The 20,104-nt window shown below is 35.8% G+C and overlaps 3 protein-coding genes and 1 pseudogene across 7 annotated transcripts; 1 reads left to right on the top strand and 3 right to left on the bottom strand.

Annotated features, from left to right (window-relative positions):
- Nucleotides 1-726: 726 nt before the first annotated feature.
- Nucleotides 727-6,617, bottom strand: LOC142631623 (M phase phosphoprotein 10). 3 transcript variants are annotated; one of them, XM_075805833.1, is made up of 13 exons: nucleotides 5,835-6,617; nucleotides 5,565-5,626; nucleotides 4,921-5,125; nucleotides 4,696-4,803; nucleotides 4,450-4,587; nucleotides 4,129-4,197; nucleotides 3,991-4,032; nucleotides 3,724-3,792; nucleotides 3,454-3,525; nucleotides 3,295-3,348; nucleotides 2,969-3,110; nucleotides 1,335-1,397; nucleotides 727-1,240 (listed from the first exon to the last, which is right to left on the bottom strand). In XM_075805833.1, the coding sequence occupies exons 1-13, from the start codon at nucleotides 6,513-6,515 to the stop codon at nucleotides 1,227-1,229; spliced, it is 1,719 nt and encodes a 572-aa protein (XP_075661948.1). In that variant the 5' UTR covers nucleotides 6,516-6,617; the 3' UTR covers nucleotides 727-1,226. The 3 variants fall into 3 exon arrangements, with proteins under 3 accessions (XP_075661948.1, XP_075661947.1, XP_075661949.1); XM_075805832.1 differs by having other exon boundaries at nucleotides 4,696-4,806; nucleotides 5,835-6,611; XM_075805834.1 differs by having other exon boundaries at nucleotides 4,696-4,806; nucleotides 5,565-5,628; nucleotides 5,855-6,611.
- On the bottom strand, nucleotides 1,725-2,879 carry LOC142631357 (putative transcription factor At1g61730; annotated as a pseudogene).
- A 3,965-nt stretch (nucleotides 6,618-10,582) lies between the features above and the next one.
- On the top strand, nucleotides 10,583-17,841 carry LOC142631152 (uncharacterized). 3 transcript variants are annotated; one of them, XR_012843533.1, is made up of 6 exons: nucleotides 10,583-12,629; nucleotides 13,638-14,633; nucleotides 15,054-15,279; nucleotides 16,321-16,379; nucleotides 16,918-17,060; nucleotides 17,407-17,841. XR_012843533.1 is itself a non-coding variant. In XM_075805243.1 (5 exons), the coding sequence occupies exons 1-5, from the start codon at nucleotides 10,896-10,898 to the stop codon at nucleotides 17,686-17,688; spliced, it is 3,381 nt and encodes a 1,126-aa protein (XP_075661358.1). In that variant the 5' UTR covers nucleotides 10,585-10,895; the 3' UTR covers nucleotides 17,689-17,841. The 3 variants fall into 3 exon arrangements, 2 of the variants coding, with proteins under 2 accessions (XP_075661359.1, XP_075661358.1); XM_075805243.1 differs by lacking the exon at nucleotides 16,321-16,379 and having other exon boundaries at nucleotides 10,585-12,629; XM_075805244.1 differs by lacking the exons at nucleotides 16,321-16,379; nucleotides 16,918-17,060; nucleotides 17,407-17,841 and adding an exon at nucleotides 15,926-16,312.
- A 598-nt stretch (nucleotides 17,842-18,439) lies between these two features.
- On the bottom strand, nucleotides 18,440-19,369 carry LOC142632951 (putative CCR4-associated factor 1 homolog 11). Its single transcript, XM_075807263.1, has one exon. The coding sequence runs from the start codon at nucleotides 19,367-19,369 to the stop codon at nucleotides 18,440-18,442; it is 930 nt and encodes a 309-aa protein (XP_075663378.1).
- Between the last annotated feature and the right edge of the window lie 735 nt (nucleotides 19,370-20,104).

Here is a 20,104-nt window from a genome sequence, read left to right as displayed (position 1 = left end):
ATAATACTCTTCTCTTATTTCATTAGCTGATTATGAGATTGGTATATTGTATATGCTGCGCTTGTAACATTCATACGGAGAGGACAATTCTAGTCCATATTAACTAAAACACAGAGATTCATACGCAGTTAAAAAACAGAGATGGCTAATGAAACATTGATGACCGAAACTGAAACTCCAATTTTCCATGCGAAGATGTACTAGTATGAAGCCACTATTCATGGTTTATCGCTCAGCTTTAAAGGACGCACATTGACAACACATTCTATTGGTGGAGCTTTCAAACGGTTTCTTGTGCTGATTTTGGAGGAAATGCTCTATTTCTTCAATTTGGGAATATTGTGATAAATTTCTAATCTAATGGTCCATCAAATATTTGATTATTTTCTATCTGATCCAGAAACTTTGAAAATCTAGTCAATTGGTCATAGGTAAACATTTTTCTCAGGTTCCCCTTGAACAACTTAAGACTCTTTTAACTGTTTTTTTAGAGAGAACAGTCAGATTTGATGGATTCAAACCCAACTTGATTTATCATCCATCGGTTCCATTTTTCAATATAAAAATTACAGTTACTATTCCCTGGGTTCTTTAGGAGGGGCATATATACTTGCAGTCCCAACTCTTAAATTGCCATGACTTGCATGTTACTAAGAAACATTATGAACAGCTAATTCTCAAATTGAAACAGCTTTTTGTTGGATTTGACAAATTTGAAACTAATTATAAGGGTAAGTAGTAAGCATCAAAGCAATCTCTATTCATCCAGTCGTGCCCAACTGATGCTAAAAACAAATGGAATCCCTTGAGCAAAATGGAATCCCTTATGCAAAACAATAAGCTGAGCAAAAGAATGTGACCAGTACAAACTAGTATACTGTTCAATAGGATCTGTGAAACCCAGGATAACAAAATCACTAGAGACTAATTACATAACAAAAAATTTCTATCATATCAGAATTCTAATAAATAACAATGAACTGACATTCCATTGATGGATATGATGCTTCAATCCTTTTCATCCTCTTCCGTATGGATTTCTTTACACACTCACCAGAAGTCAGAAGCATAAGGCTGAACAAATGAGATCTTTGGGGTAAAGGCACCACCTCTCCTCTTTTCTCTGCCTCTCACTCCTCTTTACTTGTCCTTGAGTTGAAACCATAATTTACAGAGGAAGGCTTGTAAGGAGACCATTGCATATCTTAATCATATGCAAAATCTCATCATTCTTCTTTGCCTGCCATTTTAAGAAAGTCTTACCATGAGGAACAATATTCGATTAATTCCCCTAATGATAGGTGTAATCCAATCAAAGAAAAAACAAACATTACCATGATCACGGTTTAGGGATGTGCTGTCTTGTGGCTTCTTTGCAGTCTGTTTAGCTGCCTCAGCTGCAACCATGTATCTCAAAATCAATAATTTACTCTTTTTAAGTTTTAAATGCATTAAGTAGGTCTTCACCTCATGAGTCACAAACTCACCCTCCCCAAGTATAATTTTTTTTTTTTTAAAAGCTGTCTTGGACTCTCTCACTAGCCTTTATACTGGCCATTTTCACCAGCCAAACTGTTCTGTTAATCTTATCAAGTCTTTGCCTTTATGTTTCATAATTTATATGCCCATTTCTAAGTAAATTATTGTCAATGAGCTCTAGCTCAAATTGCACTTCTAATTCTAATATTCCAAATTTTAGTACTCTTTAAACCACCAAAATCAAGGAATAAAATCTTTGGTATAAAGGCTGAGATTCCTCTGTAGAACAAGCTAATTGAAGGGATATTGATGACAAGGAGTGACATAATTGAACAAAGCCAGCACTTTACCTCTCAATGGTCTTTGTACGCCTCAAGCATCAAGCTGGCCTGGTCCCTAATCAACTTGGTCAGAGTCACAAACATTTCCAACTCCACCATCTTCCACCTCTCCTCCAATTGCACCCTCTTCTCTTTATCAATCAATTCAAGTCCTCTCTTTATCAAACTCTCCTCCAACCTCACATTCTTATTAAACCTTAACATCCCATTCAAACATCTCCCCAAAACCCCAACAGCAGAAGCATCAGCATCAGCAGAGCCCCAAATTTTCTTCGACAATTCGTATGTCTTTCTATCGTGGGGTTTCGAAAAGGTTGGGTCTTTACCTTTCTTTCCTCACCCAGCCATATTGAAGTATTTCTTCCTTAACCTTTGCATCTTATCCACCAGTTGGGCCTTCGTAACTTCCACGTGGAAACTTTTCTTAACAAACGCGGTGACATCTTCGGCGGGATTAGCGTCGTTTATAGCTCTGTAATTCACCATCCCTTCCAGTAATTCTATTCCATTATCGTCACTCCACAGCCTCTGGAAAGGCTTCTTCTCTTCCCTACCACCACCACAGCCGCCTTGGGATTTCGGTTCCAGGTCTTTCTTCTTGACCTGCTTCGACGGCGTCGTTTCCACTTCATTGTTTGGATGCTTCTTGGTGGCAGAGAATCTTGGCTTTTACCGGACTCAGTTCGGGTTCCATGGGTTTGGTAAAGACCCAACCTTTTCAAAACCCCACGATAGAAAGACATACGAATTGTCAAAGAAAATTTGGGGCTCTGCTGATGCTGATACTTCTGCTGCTGGGGTTTCGGGGAGATGCTTGAATGGGATGTTAAGGTTTAATAAGAATGTGAGGTTGGAGGAGAGTTTGATAAAGAGAGGACTTGAATTGATTGATAAAGAGAAGAGGGTGCAATTGGAGGAGAGGTGGAAGATGGTGGAGTTGGAAATGTTTGTGACTCTGACCAAGTTGATTAGGGACCAGGCCAGCTTGATGCTTGAGGCGTACAAAGACCACTGAGAGGTAAAGTGCTGACTTTGTTCAATTATGTCACTCCTCGTCATCAATATCCCTTCAATTAGCTTATTCTACAGAGCAATCTCAGCCTTTATAGACTTCAACGCAATGAAAGAACCTATGTACCCAAGCTTACCTTTGAATTTCCTCTTCTTATTAGCTCTCCTCCTCTTCCTTTCTGCCTGTGTAAGCTCAGTTTCTTCCTTAATGTCACCTTTGCCAGTAAAAACTTCCTCAGGAGCCAGCATAGCTGCATCTGAGACAGCCACAGGTGCAATCTGCACATGGAAGACATTTTCATTTATAATCAATTCATTAAAAAAAGGGAAATTTGTCCATGGAAGGCAGACCACATAATTTGCTAAATATGGAGAAGATAAAATTTTGAAATGAATATATATATATATATATATATATTTTTTATAGGTAAAATTTTGAAATGAATATATACAAACTCTTTACCTCTTCCATTGCTAGAGCTGGGACATTTGCCTGTATAGACATGTCCTCTATAACCTGTCCAAATCAACACACAACCAATAAAGACAAGGACACAAAATGTTCACCACGTATTGCCTAAAATTAGATGTTCACCAAGATGATTGAGATTGAAAAGCATACAGGTTTTGGAGCAAAGTGGAAATGAGAAAGAGCATCCAGCTTTAAGCAAAGTTTCTTGAACAACATGCTAGCCTGATCAAAGATAATGACAAAAAGGTTGAGCATATATAATATCTTCAAAAGTCTAGGTGGAAGGAGCAAACAACAGACTGTCAAATGGGAAGTTCTGAAGTCCAATACAGCACCATAAGGACATTAAAGATATGAAGATTACAAAGATGAAATAATCAGGAATGCAATGAATATTTAAGTAACAACGAAAACTTGCACCTCTTTCTTCTGTTCATCCTTGAATGACAAAGGGGCAGAATTCAGATTTGTCTGCTGAACATATTCTTCCTGCAAATAATTGAAAATGTCATTAAATATTGCTTATTTAAGTAACAAAGGAAGAATAAACTGTATTATAAACTTCATTACTAAAGGTTCCCCAAAAAATACAGATCCAGTGTACAAAACCATAAATTCCGGAAAAAATAAGGGGAGAGCAGGACATGAAGAGTAAATCCCATAATGGATCGTGTCAGAAATACAAACCTCATAAACTTCAGCAAGGCCCTTCTTGCTTTTATTCTCATCCTGCATATTTAACAAGGAAAGTGCTGAATAAGTAAATTTCTATCAGTGTAACACTTAGAATGAATTTATTTCAGTATTTCAGTATAAAATGTTTACCAACTCTTTGATTTCTCTCGGAGCCACAGACGGCAACCTAGGAGCCTTTTGCACATCATCATACTGTCCCTACAAACATCATAGCAATATTGTTGCTGATTAGTAATAGAGAGACATCAAAGTCACAGTGACTAATGCAGCATGTGTAATGTCAAATAAAACAAAAGGCAATACTTTTCTTCTTCTTTTTTCTTGGTAAGCGTATAACCATTCCTAACTAGTGCACAAATAAAAGAATAATTCTATGACATCATAGTGAAGTCCAATAATCAATGACCTGATAGCATTCCAACTAATATCTGCTAAACAAATGGAGTCTACCTTAAGGATCCGTTCCTTTATGATTTCTTCGAGTGCTACTGTAACCTCCTCAGTGATCACAGGGGCAGGTCTCACATTGTGATCAAATTCCAGATCAACTTCTAATGCACTGTTCACAGGCCTTTTTTCAGCAGTTACCTGTTGCCAAGATATTTAATCCACATTTAGATACATTCACTTGAATCAAATCAACATCTGCTTCAATTATGATCCAAGCAAATTTGATTTAACACTACAATTTTAGACCTCTCCCTGCATGGTCCAATCTTGTTGCTTCAGGTCTTCCTTTTCCATCAGCTCTATTTGAGATCGAAGCTTCTGAAGTTCTTTTTCATGGGTAGAAAGAGTCTCTTGCTTCTATAAATAAGAAAATCAAGATCAGATGTGTTTCAACTAAAATTCCTGCTAGCAATGAATGAAATTTTACTACTACTAAACAAAGTGCACATATATTTTGGAAAAAAAAAAAACCTTATTTTCAAAAGCCCCATCATCTTCTTGCTCATCACCCATGTCTGAATCTTCTTGTCCATCACCCATGTCTGAATCTTCTTGTCCATCACCCATGTCTGAATCTTCTTGTTCGTCACCCATGTCTAAATCTTCTGACCGATCATTCACCTCTGATTTTCGTTTTGAAGCCTTTTTCTTATTAGAACCAAAAAAGTCTTCATAACTGAAATACACATATGCACAGGTTAAGCCCAGAAAAAGGAAACGTCAAACAAATCCATCAGAGTTATAAATATACACCCCCATGCACAACATTGATACAAGATATATAGCTCAAAAGCGAAGATTAGTTCATGCATCCATCATCTTAAAAGTAGAACTATTCCAAAGAATTTGTGCATTCAAACTATATTACCATATAGCGAAAATGAAATTTTTAGTTATTGATTGGTAAGTTACTCGTGCAATCAATGGGTCTTGAAACACAACCTCACCATCCATCCAATTATTATCAAAGGAGGAATTGTCATTTGACCTAAAGCCTATTAGCAATTCTATTTTTTTTTTTTCTAAAGAATACCAATGACAATATGAATATAACAAATAGGAGCAGTTCATTAGAGCAGACGACAATGAAATGAAAAGGAACAACATTATAGCACCTTGCCATCTTGTCTGCATTTTGATCATCGTCTTCATCATCACCAAGCCCAAAAGCTCCAAGCTAAAAGAACAAAATGCCAATGAGTTAGAAACCGCCAACAAACATCATCAAATATGCACTTTCTAAACCAAATTCAAACCCATCAAATTCTTCCAAACCAGCTAAAACCACAATTCTATAATTAAACCCAATCAATCCAAAATTCTCAAAACCAGAAGAAACCTACAAAATTATTCAAAATGTAAGCGCAAAAAATAAAAACACTCACCTCATCATCCTCTTCATCATCATCATCATCATCATCTTCTTCTTCTTCTTCACCTTTACTTCCCTTACCCTTCTTATTTTTCTTACCTAACCCATCACCTTTCTTCTTTAATCCATATTCCATAGCCTCACCATCCTCCAAAAACCCCTCCAATTCCTTTATCTTCAAAAACCCATCTTCAATCCCACCTTCTCTACCTTCCTCTCCCTCCTCTTCACCCTCACTCTCTCTCTCTTCCTCCTCATCCTCTTCTTCTTCATCCTCATCCAATTCCTCATCAAACCCATTTAATCCCTCGTCAAGACCATCACTTTCGTCCTCTACAACACCCTTTACACCCTCAGAACCCTTGTGCTCAACTGTCTGAGCCTTCTTCAGCTTCGATATCTCATCCGGGTTCTTCTCGAACCGCTTCACCTCGCGGCGCAGAGTCGACATGAGGGGGTGGGATTGGAGGTCGATTTGCTGCCATATCTGCTCGGCGTCGAACCCTTGGGTCAAGAGCTTTTCGAATGGGGATTTCGGAGTGAAGGGCTTCAGAGAAGCGAAGAGGTGCTCTGACGCGGCGCGAGCCGTTTGAGAGAGAGATGGGTTCGGTGCTAGCCATACTGGTGCCTCTGAAGATTTCAGGCGTTTCAGAGCTTCGAGTCCGGGTTCTTTGGTTGAGGTCACCATCAGCATTGATGATGAGCTAGGTTTCTTCTCTGTCTATGTGAAGAAGAAGAAGAGAAAGAAGAAGAAGAAGAGAAGTTGGGTTTTAGAGGGTTAGGGTTTTAGATGAGCACTTGTCAAAATAAAATTAGCTTAATAAGTAGTAAAACTTTTTTTTTTTTTTTTGTGTAAGACCAATTTTTTTTTATTATTAAAATTCAATGTTATATTGTATCACTATTATTATAAAAATAAAAATAAAAATACTACAACTCTTTTAAATTTTTTGGAAATTATGAAACTCTTTTAAAATATACTTTTCCAATTGAATTAATCATAATCACCGAATAAAATAGTACACTAAAATTTTTGAAATTTTAGGAATGGAGGTTTACTTATACTAAAATAGTATACTGAATTTTTTTTTTTTTTTTGTTGGTATCGTAATTTTTCATTCATCGCAATTTGGGGTTTACACTTTTTTTCTACTAATATTAGGCATTAACTTATGGTTTTGTTTTTTAAGGGAATTTCATCATACTTTATCTCTCTTATTTCCATGGTAAGAAATAACGGTGTCATCCCTTGAACCTTTTTTAATTGTTTGACTTTGATTTCATTTGATCTTTAATTGCTTACTTTTCCCCTAATAAAGCCATATATACAACAAATGCAATTGCTCCAATAATCTTAAAATAGTTATAATACAATATTTATTATTTCCAAAAAAAAATTCTTATAATTTCCATAACAAAAAAAATTGAAATAATATACTACAATAATATATATATATATATGAGCAATAAAACAATTTTTTTAAAAAAAACACTAACAAAATTAATTTGTAGAAAATGACTACTCCTTCTAAGAGAGAAAAATAGATTATTATTTTTTTAGATTAATCAAGAGGGGAGAAAAAGAGACATTTATTTATGTTTGATTTTCGCAACTAACTTAAGAAGAGGTGGAAGCGTCTAGTTTTAAAGGATATGGATAAGGGTCATCTTTGAATTAAATAAATAGTTAGCTAAAAAAATAGTGTATTCAAAATGGATTAAGTTATGTCCAATGCATTTGTGCATTGGAGATAATATGATTCAAATACATGTCCGAATTGTATCCAATGCATAGATGCACTGGACACAAGTTTCACTCATTCAAAATAGTATATTATATGTTTTAGAGAAAGTAATGTATTTTGGTAGGAGTTTTTTTTAATGATAGTAACTAAGGAGAAATAATTTCAAGTAATCAAGAGGAATGATATGTATCCCATGAGAAGTGGAAACATTTTGAGAGAGAGAGAGAGAGATCACTTATTATTATAAAAATAAATAATACTACAAGGACAAAGTTAGTAGCATAGATATCACTTATTATTATAAAAATAAATAATACTACAAAGACAAAGTTTAACTATAAACTTGGTTGTAACCTAAGACTACAATTTTTATTAATATATATATATGACTACTTATTTTGAAAATCTAGACGTTGGATTGCATATTTTTTATACTCTTAATATATACTAGCCTCATCACACGCGCGAAAATCTAGACGTTGGATTGCATATTTTTTATGCTCTTAATATATACTAGCATCATCACACGCGCTTCGCACGTGCAATGAGGTTCTTTTTTTTTTTTGGATTTAGTATTATTATAATTTTTCTTTCATCACAATTTGAAAAAATAGATAGGATTTTTTTTCAAAGAGAATAGAACTCATTTTAATTAGAAGCTTTTGCATGTTTATCCAAATCCAATTGATGATGTAATAGTTATAAAAAAAAATTGATAATGTAATAAATCCAAAAAAAAAATGATAATATAATAGTTTTAAAAAGAAATGTGGGATAGTTTAGTCTGACACTTTTTTTTTTTTTTTTTTAACGTGGGATAGTTTTTCCTTATTGTATTGGAGGGTAGTTATTTTCTTTCAAACATAAGTAGTGGGAAGTTCTTTTTTTGAGACAAAAAGTGGGGAAGTTTTATTGTACACGTTTCTTTTTTATTAGAAATTCTATTCAGAAAAATGTGAAGAAGATAAATACGTGGAGAGTTTTTTAAGCTATTGAGTAGAAGTAGAAATTTATTAGAAGTAGGAAGGCATTTCAATGTAGAAATAGGAATTTATTATTTTGTTAATTTACTATTTTAACCCCATTTTTATGTTTTAGGTAGGGGTATTTTTTACTATAAAAAAAAAAAGCAATAACTAACTTTCTTTTGTCAATTTACTGTTTTAAACCCATTTTTAAGTTGTTGATTAATTAATTTAGGGGTATTTTTTACAGTAAAAAAAGCAATGACTAACTTTCTGAATCCTCTTAATATATACAGATGTCAAATTTTGTGTCAATCAGATGTATTTAGTACATGATCCATAAACTTTTTTTTATGCACAATTTTAGATTATAAAAACTTACAATTTAAACAATTGATTGATGACATAGCTATGATCTTTAATCTTCTGAAAAGTTTGCAAACATAAAAGATATAAGAAAAATAATGTAATCCAGTAATGAATTTGTCAAAATTCATATATAATAAAAATATATTAAGTGAAGATATTGCCTCATGTTACAATTAAGTTTGTAGCTAAACTTTGTCCATATCTATAAAACAAACCATCTAGTATAAAGTACTTTAAAATAAGCAAACAAATATTTGAGTTTAGGGGAATATTCTAATTGGCGTCCTAGTCTAATGATAAAAAATAATTATCAGAAGCAAACACCATAAATTGAAACTCTATTATATATAAAACTAATAAAGTTACAATAGGAGCAACTTGAAGTTGACCCATAATATATATATTTATGCATACGGTGAGAGAAAAAACATAACTATATCCAAACTACACCAAGTGTAACCTAACAATGTTTGATGTTACACAATTTAAACAAGAGAAGTGATACATCTACAACATTTTCACAACACTTTTATAGCAAATTATAACTGATAATAAGTTATTATTATTGGTTCAAAATTAAAAATCTGATTTTTTTTTCATTTAACATTATTATTGAAATATTTTAGTTAGTTGTTATGTTTACAAGCTATGTAGCAAACTAACATCTCGAAACTCTAAAACTCAAGTTCAAAGGTGGAATTCGAGTTTCTAAAACTTGATTTGTATGTGATGGTAATTTGACGTGGAAAAAAATCTACTTGGAAATTGAGGATTTAAAACTCGATTTCCTATGTAAAACTCGAGTTTTAAAGACTCGAGTTCTATTGAGAGGTTTCAAAACACATTAGAACACTAGAACAGAAACACAAAGAACACCAAAACGAAAACACGAAGGAATAACCAACAAATCAGAAGAAACACGAAGGAACAACAAATCAGAAACAAATACACGAACAACAAATCAGAAAACCTAAATTAGAAATACCTACACGAACCCAGATCTCCCTAACCCAGGGGCGACAGAGGTAGCGGTGGCGAAGCTCCAAGGGAAGGTTTTTCTTCTTTAGGTCTTTGGGTCTTTGGTTTGATGAATTTTTGTTGTTTCATGATGTTTTTCTTCTCTGGGTTTGTTATTTGATGATGTTTTCCTTTTTTGGGGTTGTTGATGAATTCGTTGTTTGATGATGTTTTTTCTTCTCTGGGTTATTTGATGATGTTTTTTCTTTGGGTTCCTTTCATCGTGTTCTTCATATTCATCTTCTTCTTCTAGGAAGCTCGAGTTTTTAAGATTCAAGTTCTATGTGGCAAATATATCTCCATGTCAGCAATCGATCTTGAGGCTTTGAGGCTCAATTTCTTCACTGAACTCGAGCCTCAAAGACTCGAGATGTTATTCTCCAAACTTCCTCTTAAAAACCTACTTTTTTGCCCATCAATATCAAAGTGTAGTTACTCATAATTTATTGTGGACATATTTTGATTGGAATCATAGTAAACTTCATGCTTGTTATATATCCTTTATACCTAACGGTCAATTGAGCTTTAACATGGACTCAAAACTCAACTAAATGGTCAATAACTTGTAAACTTATCTCATGCATGTAATAATAATCAAACACAGTGCACATCAAAATCCAAAAATATCATATAATACTCAAATTAAAAAAAAAAAAAAAAAAGCCTGATAATTCTCAGTTGTCACCGCAACCTCCGAAAATCCAAAATTGTCTCTATCTATCTGGTCAGCTCCGAAAACCAAACTCTATCTCTCTGTCTCTCTCTCTCTCTCTCTCTCACTCAAACCCATTTCTGCTTCAATTTCCAATCCCATAACTTCATTTCCTTAAATCTAATCCCCAAAAACCCAAAACCTTAAACCGCAGCGCGATCCATCGGATTCCCTCGATTCTTAAACTCAATCACAGCCGTCCATCGAAAAAATCCTCAGGTTTGGTTTTTCTGATTTTTCTCTCATGATTCGCTGAGTGTTTCCCGATGATCAATGGGGAGGGACCCTCTCCTCCTCCACCGCCGCCGCAACCGCCGCCGTCCGATCGTCCCAAATCGGACGGCGGTAGCGGTGACGATGCGGGTGAGTTAGCTCTTGCTATCTCGCCCGCTTCGGCGTCGCCGTCGTCGCAGTACTCGTCGTGCGGCGGCGAGTCCGAGTTCGACCGCTACTGCAGCGCGAACTCGGCCATGGGCACGCCGAGCATTTCCAGTAGCACGATCACCAATTTTTATGACTTTACAGACTCTGAATTGTTCACTAGAAATTTAGGGTTTTCCGGCGATGATGGTGTTGGTAGTGGTGGTGGATTGGAGGGTTTTAGTTTGGGAGGGAAATTCGATACGAATCAAAATAGAAACGTTGATTTTCGACGAGAAATGATTGGGGATGATGGGGTTAGTAGGTTGGAAATGTATGATAATGAGGGACTTGTTGGACTTGGACTTGATGGTGATTCGGGTAAGGAAGAAGGGTCTATAGGGTCGAGAGAGGATGAGGAGTTTGGAGTAATGAGGGGTCAGGATGTGGAAGTGGAAGTGGGAGAGGGTGGAGTTGGGGAAGGTTCTTCGAATAGGGCTGTTGGCGAAGAGGGTGGTGGTTTATTTGATGGGATGAATGTGGAGTTTGATTTCGAGGGTGGTGGAAAGGAGAGGGAGAGAGGGGAAGGAGAAGAGGATGGGGACTCGTCAAGGTATGAGCATTCGGAAGGTGATGATTCGATGTATAATTATGGTTCGGATGGTGAGTGTAGGGATCAATTTCATGCTCACAGAAATGTGAGTTATGGCCGGGAAAAAAAAGTGGAGAATGAAAATCCATTGCTTATTAACTCGTCTGTGGCGTTTGGTTCGGATGATTGGGATGATTTTGAGCAAGAAACGGGGGGAAGTGGTATGCTGGCTTCTCTGACATTGGATCCGTTCCAGGAACAGAAAGAAAAGGGTAGTGAAACTGAGGGAAACCTTTTGAATTCAAATTCTGAGATTACACATGGGATTCCTTCTGCTGGTCAGATTGACCAAGGACAAGTTGTGACAGAAATGTCTTTGGTGGGAAAACCAATTGAAGGGGATTATGAATTGGGTGATGATATTGTTGGTTGTTCGGTGACCCCAACTGGTAATTCAAGTTTGGCTGAACCAAAGCGAATGGAAGTTGTGAGAGGCATTCCTGAAGCCAGTTATCAAGTTCTAGGTGGTGATGAATTGGCAGAACATGCTGAAAGTGCTTCCATAATTCCAATTGGGTTTTCGAATTTCAGTGAATCAGAGCAGCAACATGTGAGAGACACTACCATTACCAACAATCAAGTTCAAGATTCTGAAAAACCAGAAAGTTCTGTTAGCAATCTCTTTCAAATAGAGCTGGAACAACTTGCTGAAGGACTACCTCTGCAAATGGATTTCAACACTGTGGATGGTGGCATGGAAAAGGAGCATCAGCGTGTAAATACCGAAGAAGTTATTGGCACTGCCGAAAGTAGAGATTTATCAAATCAAGACGTGGGGAAATCAAAAATAAAATTTGACCTCTTTGATGTTACAGTTAATCAATCTTCCACCCCTTCAACTGTATCTCCAGAAACCACAAATCTCAAATTATTTGATGACCATAAAACAATGTCATCTTCATCAGTTTTTGAAAATAAGATGAGGATAGTTTCAAACAATTCTTCTGTTTCAGCAGTTCTCTCTGAAGACCATCCTGTATCACTTCAGGTGTGTTATTATTAGTTTCAATGTTTACCGAGTGTTCATCTTTTTTGGCAGTTTCCAGCACTAGTGAATAGCTAGGCTGTAATGTTGTACTTTAAATTTCTCTAGATTCTCATGTCATTTTATTCTTGATTTTTTGATTGGTAGCTTACACATGCACCCAATGAGATATGAACCCAAAACCTCAAAATCTGCTTATTCTTGTGGGATGAAATTCCATTTTAGCTACAGCTCATTGGCATGTCATTTTATACTTCGTACTCTGACAAATACTTTGATATCAGTCTTAAAATAATATTTACATGTTAGAAGATAATCATTTTGGGTGATGATGGAAAATTTGTAAATCCTATATTGTGTGCTTGAAAATTTGTAAATATTATCTACATGTGCTAGAAAATAATCATTTTGGGTGATGATGGAGGGGGAGGAGAGAGATGAGGAGATGGAGGGTTTACTAACCCACAACACAATTCTTGTATCTACACAATGTAGCTAATATCTATCTTAATGAACCATGATTGGATGTTTTGTTTTGTTGTTGTTGCTTTTTTTGTTCAAAGTGGGAGGGGGAAGGGTTTTTGATTGGATTTGGAGGGGTATCTTACTTAAATTGGAGGGGGAATTTGGAGGAATCTGTTGGGGGAGGGGTTTAGCTTATATTAGAATAAGATAAAATTGTCAATATTGTCCTTATCATGTCAATTTATATCTATTTCTTTAAATTAGCAAAATGCCGTAATTGTCAATTTATATGACTTCCCTCCCTCTCCCCTCCATAATTTTTATAACATCCAAACAAAAGGGAGGAATATTTATTCACCTTTCCCCTTCTTAATTTTTTTAAAAATCGAAAGAAGGGGAAGGGGTAACCATTCCCCTCCCCTGTCTTCCATGGTTTTGTGCTATGGCAGTCTGAATTTTTCCAGTAGGAATTCTTTGTGTAGGTTCTTCAAAGTTACAGGTTAAGTTAAGTTGGTTGTATTCTGATTTTTCATTCCAATTTTGCAGACGGAGAATCTTGATATAAATGAATTCTACGATGAGGTTGTTCATGACATGGAAGAAATTTTGCTTGAATCTTGTGAGACTCCCGGGACTAGGTTCTCTCAGGATAATAGAATGTTTCAGTCACAGCTGTCTCTACCTGTAAGAGATGGTGGGTCAACTGCTTCTACTTCTGGTACAGATGAAGCTTTTCCTCTCATTCAACACCCGCTTAGAATTGATGGGGTTGAAGTAGTTGGTGCGAGACAGAAGAAGGGGAATGTCTCCTTTAGTGAAAGACTGGTTGGAGTGAAGGAATACACTGTGTATAAAATGAGAGTGTGGGGCGGCAAGGATCAATGGGAGGTTGAACGACGATATCGTGATTTTTACACTCTATATCGTCGGTTGAAAACTACATTTGCTGACCAAGGCTGGATTCTACCTACCCCTTGGTTCTCTGTAGAAAAGGAATCCAGAAAGATATTTGGAAATGTATCTCCTGATGTTATTGCAGAGAGAAGTGTCTTGATTCAAGAGTGTTTACGTTCAATTCTCCATTCCAAATTCTTTTCCAGTACCCCAACTCCATTGATTTGGTTTTTATCCCCTCAAGATTCATTTCCTAGTTCTCCTATGTCAAAGACACCGGTGCCTCAGCCAACCTCTTTTGCTAGAGTGGCAGATACAGAAAATGTCTCCAATTTAGGGAAGACTATATCACTTGTTGTTGAACTTCACCCTTACAAATCTATGAAACAGATGCTAGAAGCACAGCATTATACTTGTGCTGGATGCCACAAACATTTTGATGATGGAAAGACTATGATGCAAGACTTTGTACAGACATTTGGTTGGGGTAAGCCTCGACTTTGTGAATACACTGGTCAATTATATTGTTCTTCATGCCATACAAATGAAACTGCAGTCTTGCCAGCAAGAGTTTTGCATCAATGGGATTTTACTCAATATGTAGTCTCTCAGATGGCTAAATCATATCTGGATTCTATACATGACCAGGTACTTTGGATACTCACCCTCACTTTTAATGGTTCACTACGTTGTTATGTATTGTAGTATAGCTTCTTAATGGGAATAAATGATTTGAGATTTATTGAGTAGTATACATAATAAAGCGTTTCAGCTTTTGACTTTGGCTTGAATTATGCATCATGGTCCAATTTTGCTCGACTAGGACTTGTTATGCATTTTATTGTTTGTTTGGACTGGCGCATGGATTATATATGTATAAATTTTTGTGTGTTTTGATATTTTAAATAAGAAAGCGGGAAAGTACACAGGTGTACAGCACTTGCTTTTTTTTTTTCTTTCTTTTATTCAGTTTTCACTTCACAAATTTTAAAATTCAAGTTAAAATACTTAGTTCAACTTAACTTTATCGGAGGTCTTGATAGTTGTTTATAATGAATTGTCTTGCAGCCCATGCTTTGTGTTAGTGCAGTTAATCCTTTCCTATTTTCAAAGGTCCCAGCCCTGCTTCATGTCATGGGTATCAGGAAAAAAATAGGGACCATGCTTCCATATGTTCACTGCCCATTTCGTAGGACCATCAACAAAGGACTTGGGTCTCGAAGATATCTTCTTGAAAGCAATGATTTTTTTGCACTTAGAGACCTCATTGATCTTTCCAAAGGGGCTTTTGCAGGTTAGCTTCAAATAAGTAGATTATTGCTTATTACTCCAAAAAACAACTAGATTATTGCTTATTCAGATTGCTCGTATTGCTACACAATCCAATTTGCGAATTTATACAGTAGTATTAATATGAGATATTCTTGTATATATCCAAAGACACACGCGCATACAGTGATACTTATATGCATACAAACAGCAGACAGGATTAGCATTCACTTGTACATCATATTGACATTTGCTATTTTGATTGCATTTTTGTATGATATAAATATACAAGTGCATTTTTTTTATGATATGTGCAATATGTCCATATGTTATATTGATATAAACTCATTGATTTGATGTTCTGCCACAGTTTTTGATTCAGTTCATCATCATAGGATGATGTTCCTTTTCTTCAGGAGCCCCATTATTGTAGATTCTTTTTGCCTATAAATGGTATGGAAATGTTAACTGAAGAATTCCATCTCCATGAAATGTTTGTGTATGGAATTTGCAATCTTTCCATAAGTTATATTAATATAAACTGATTTTAGGATTTGCAACAGTTTTGATTCCTTCTTATCTTTTATTTATTTATTTAATATTAGTTTTGATTCTTTTTATCATCATATAGTTGTTGTCTTTAAGCTAATGTGCTCTAGTTCAAATGGCAGTTCCTTCTCCCATAGGCAGGGGGTGAGGTTGTAGGTTCAAAACCCACTGCGTGCATGTGTAACTTACTAATAAAAAAGAAGAAGAGTTTTTGTCTTTAAATGCCACTTCCCCCTCTTTTAAGTGCAAGCTGGAGGGTGTGCTTATGGGTTCAAAGTTCAAACCCACTCGGTAGTTGCATAACTTAATAAAAAAGGTGTTCTTTTTCCTCTTTCAATGATATGGATACAAAATTAAATAATTCCATGCCCATGGGGCATTGGAGGTGTTATCAACTGTCTTTTCTAGTGATTTGGTTTACCTTTTACCATAGAGGTCAGCATCTCAGCACCAATTTGCCTTTAGTAAGAGCAGATGATTCGTATCTTTGGAAGATGATAACTGCTTGTTGTCACAGAGCCTTTTCATTTAAATCTTCTCCTGTGGATCAAAGCTGCTACATCTTTGGAATTCAAGGTCTGAAATGTTTTATATGCTGACGATCTTCGCATTTCAGACAATATTAATATTACGTTCAAGCCTCTGCTAGTATGTTTTGAATATGCAGTTGGGATTCAATCTTTTTGTTTCTGTAATAATTAAAATGCATCCAACTGGATAAGAATTCGTGTTTTCACCCATCATCCCATATTTATGGGTGATGATGGTGCCATTGGGCCCAGAGGTCATTGCCATTTTAGGATTTAATCTTTTGTTTTGACAAGTAATAAATTCCATTAAAAGAAAAGGCATTAAAGGGCCGCAAACCTAGTACATGGAAAATATAGAAAGGAAAAGCCTTCTTAGGATTTTATGCCAAGACTCCATCTCCTTATTTTAGTTTTATGCATTTATGTTGAATATATAGTTGTTCACAGAGTGAATATGTGAGTTTACATCTTCCTGTTATTATAGTAAATGTCATGCATCTTATAATCTACCTGCAAATGTCTGACCCAGCATATTTTATTTTCTAAATACACTGTACATTTCTAATGTATATCAACACTGGCAGCACTACCTGTGATGGTGGAAACCGTATCTAGGAAAATACTGGAGCATATTACAGAGCAATGCCTCATATGCTGTGATGTGGGAGTCCCCTGCAGTGCTCGACAAGCTTGTAATGACCCTTCTGCTCTCATTTTCCCTTTTCAGGTGGGCTTCTGTTCTGTACAATGGCCATGGTTCCTTGCCAGAAATTAATTATGCTTTCTCCATATGGTTTGATTAGTTATGTGCTGACAAGGAAATATTTACTATATCATTTTTCTTATAATCCTAGGTAACTCTGTTATATACCAACTCATGCTCTGGGTTATGTTGCACCAGTTAATATAGTTAGTGGTCACTGGTCACCATTGGTGTCTCTATGTATTTATGTATGAGTGTATTTGTTTGTGTGCATGAGTTTTCCCAATTCTTTTTTGCATGACAAAACTTGGGAGTCATTTTGTTGAATATTAAATAACATACGTCAACCTGACCTGCAAATAATTAACAGGAAGGTGAGGTTGAAAAGTGTAGATCTTGTGAAGCCTTATTCCATAAAGCTTGCTTCAGAAAGATCATAAACTGCCCTTGTGGGGCACAGCTTAGGCCAGAAGAGAGGGTAAATAATGGGGCTGGTGGTGGGGTTAATAGAACTTTGGGGAGGAGATCTGGTTCTGGGCTGTCTGTAGGACTGCTCTCTGGGCTGTTTACAAGGGCAAAGCTGGAAAAGACAGAGCCGAAAGACGGGGACAATGTTATATTAATGGGTTCCTTGCCAAGCACTTCTCTATAGTACCTATACATGCATTTGTATCATTTTTGTTTGTTCTTGATCTGAAAATATTGAATTTCATTTGTTGTACTTTGTACCTATAATATTTTCAATAATGAGAATTGGCCAAGCCATTATATTGTTGTAGGCTTGTAGCCAATGTGATTTTTTTTTTCTTTCCCTTTCTATAAGGTGTAACCTGCAATATCTATAAGCTGGTTGTCCCTCTCCCAAATTTTTTTCCCCTTTCTTCAAGTGGGCTTGAATGGCCCATTGTAGATCAACGTTCTACTCAAGATTTGAAAGTTTGGGTTGAGCGTGAACCCACAAGAAGGAGAAGACCATGGTTTATTTTATTTATTTCTTTCTTTTTGTAAAACTTTTCCAATGTATCAATTACGATATAAAGAGAAAAACTTGAAAAGTAAAAAATAAAAAAGAAAGGAATTTACGTTGGTCATATATTGTAAGGAGGGTTCTTGGTGCATGTCTTGTTTTCTTGATGCAATGTTTTGAGTTTTAACTAGTTATATGTGATAGAACCCTAATAGAGTTTCAATCTATTGTGTTCACACATAATGAATTGATTTTTTATTTTATGTAGGCAAGATTCGAATCTCAAATCTCCTATTTGAGGATAAGAGACTAGTTGGTATAAACCAAAAAATAAATAAATGTTAACCTTACAAATAAAAGAGAGTCAATAACAAATGAAATGCACTATAATTTTCTTTTTCTTTTGTGGGAATCCAAATACAATGTAATTGCTTGCCTACTCACCAAGCGGATTTAGCTTCAATCCTTCATTGGTTGGATCAAAGTCAATCAACTCCAAGCCATGAAGGACAAACGAAACCTTTCTCAACAAATGCCCATTATGTCTAATTGCACTATCCTTCTTCTCTTTGAAATACACCTCCATGAACTTCATGAAAGTTTGCAGAGTCAACAAGGTATCAGACCCAGCCTGGTGACTCCTCCCAGCCACACGGTGCACCCCAAGTGTGTTAGCCACTCTCTCTAAACCCCCATAAAGCCCATCACAAAACCTAATCATATGCTTCACATCAAAAACTGTGCGCCCAAAGTTGAGTTGCACCAAATCCATAAACTCCACGAGATTGCAAGGAAGTTCTTGGCCAGTCACGATCTTGATCAGATGGGCAAAGTCATAACCACCATGGAAAGTAACCCAAGTGAAATCAGAGCCATTCATGACCAACCCCGACTCAACCATCAGTGCAGCAAAGTCAGCAGAGTCAATACCCTCTTCCAAATTCTTCTCAAAATCAATTCCTTGTCGCTCAAGTAACTCAATGGATTCAGGGTTTTGCAGATCACTGTGGACGTCAAAATCCTTGAAGTTAAACTGCCACACGTACTGAGAATCTGTACCGAAATCCGGCAAACAACCTTTGTGGTCGCAAAGTCCGAGACCCAGTTGGATAATGTTGGTGGCGTTAACGTTGTGTCGCATGAGTTGATAGTTCCAAAAGGGTGGTAATCTTCCGAGGTCGCGCTTTTCCACGTTAACAGGTTTGTAGATAACACCAGGGAACTCAGTGTCCATGGATACGATTGTGTGAGTCATTAGTGCAATCTTGATGAGGTCGAACTCTTCCTCCAGGTTGTGTTGCCATACTTCACGTACAACCACTGCCGCCGGAGACGGAGGAGGAGCGTCACGAGCAGAAACAACCATGATCAAATACCGTAGCAAAGAACAGAACGAGAGAACAAAACGCAAAAGGATGAAAACAATTTATGGACTGTGGTACCGTATTTATATGTGGGGATGAGTTTCCTAGTCCGAATTGGTTTTGGTAAAGGCAGCCAATCAATATTAAGATAGGATTAACTTATAAATTAAACTCTTTATCTATATATATACCGTTTTTATATATGGGGACGAGTTTCCTAGTCCGAATTGGTTTTGGTAAAGGTAGCCAATTAATATTAAGATAGGATTAACTTATAAATTAAACTCCTTTTATATTTATTAAAGGAAAATAAATTGGAAAATTTTTACCTTGCATACTTATCACACCTAAACTATTAGGTCATTAACCATGTAGCACTTTATACCTTATTCAATGAGTAATCAATATATATATAACCGAAGCCTCTGAAACTCCCACAATTTTTCACGTCATCACTATATTCTTTTTCTTTTTATTTTAAGTTTTATATCTTATAAATATTTATTATTTCTCTTCAACGTGTAGTTATCTTATCAAGTATTACAATAGTTTAGTTTAAGTAAAACTTTATTAGATATATGTTTCAAGAGCTTGAAAATTCTACTTCAACTAAAATTCTATAACAAAAATTTCAACAAATATAAACATTATACGTAATGAATTAATGAAAAAAAAAACTCTTAATGCAAATTAGACTTCTAGCCAAATATAATAACATTCTCCTACTGCCTCTACTC

Source organism: Castanea sativa, chromosome 4 (assembly GCF_040712315.1).
Source record: "Castanea sativa cultivar Marrone di Chiusa Pesio chromosome 4, ASM4071231v1".
Classification (NCBI taxonomy): Eukaryota; Viridiplantae; Streptophyta; class Magnoliopsida; order Fagales; family Fagaceae; genus Castanea; species Castanea sativa.
The sequence above is the reverse complement of the archived record's forward strand: the minus strand, read 5'-3'. Positions and strand labels throughout refer to the sequence as shown.

Excerpts from the sequence above, each read along its gene's own strand:
- LOC142631152 (XM_075805243.1), top strand. The coding sequence starts at position 10,896 with ATGATCAATGGGGAGGGACCCTCTCCTCCTCCACCGCCGCCGCAACCG. Across the intron at positions 12,630-13,637 it reads ACCATCCTGTATCACTTCAG|ACGGAGAATCTTGATATAAA; the intron begins GTGTGTTATTAT and ends CCAATTTTGCAG. Across the intron at positions 17,061-17,406 it reads CTCTCATTTTCCCTTTTCAG|GAAGGTGAGGTTGAAAAGTG; the intron begins GTGGGCTTCTGT and ends AATAATTAACAG.
- LOC142631623 (XM_075805832.1), bottom strand. The coding sequence starts at position 6,515 with ATGCTGATGGTGACCTCAACCAAAGAACCCGGACTCGAAGCTCTGAAA. Across the intron at positions 4,807-4,920 it reads ATGGGGCTTTTGAAAATAAG|AAGCAAGAGACTCTTTCTAC; the intron begins GTTTTTTTTTTT and ends TCTTATTTATAG. Across the intron at positions 3,793-3,990 it reads GCCTTGCTGAAGTTTATGAG|GAAGAATATGTTCAGCAGAC; the intron begins GTTTGTATTTCT and ends AATTATTTGCAG.
- LOC142632951 (XM_075807263.1), bottom strand. The coding sequence starts at position 19,369 with ATGGTTGTTTCTGCTCGTGACGCTCCTCCTCCGTCTCCGGCGGCAGTG.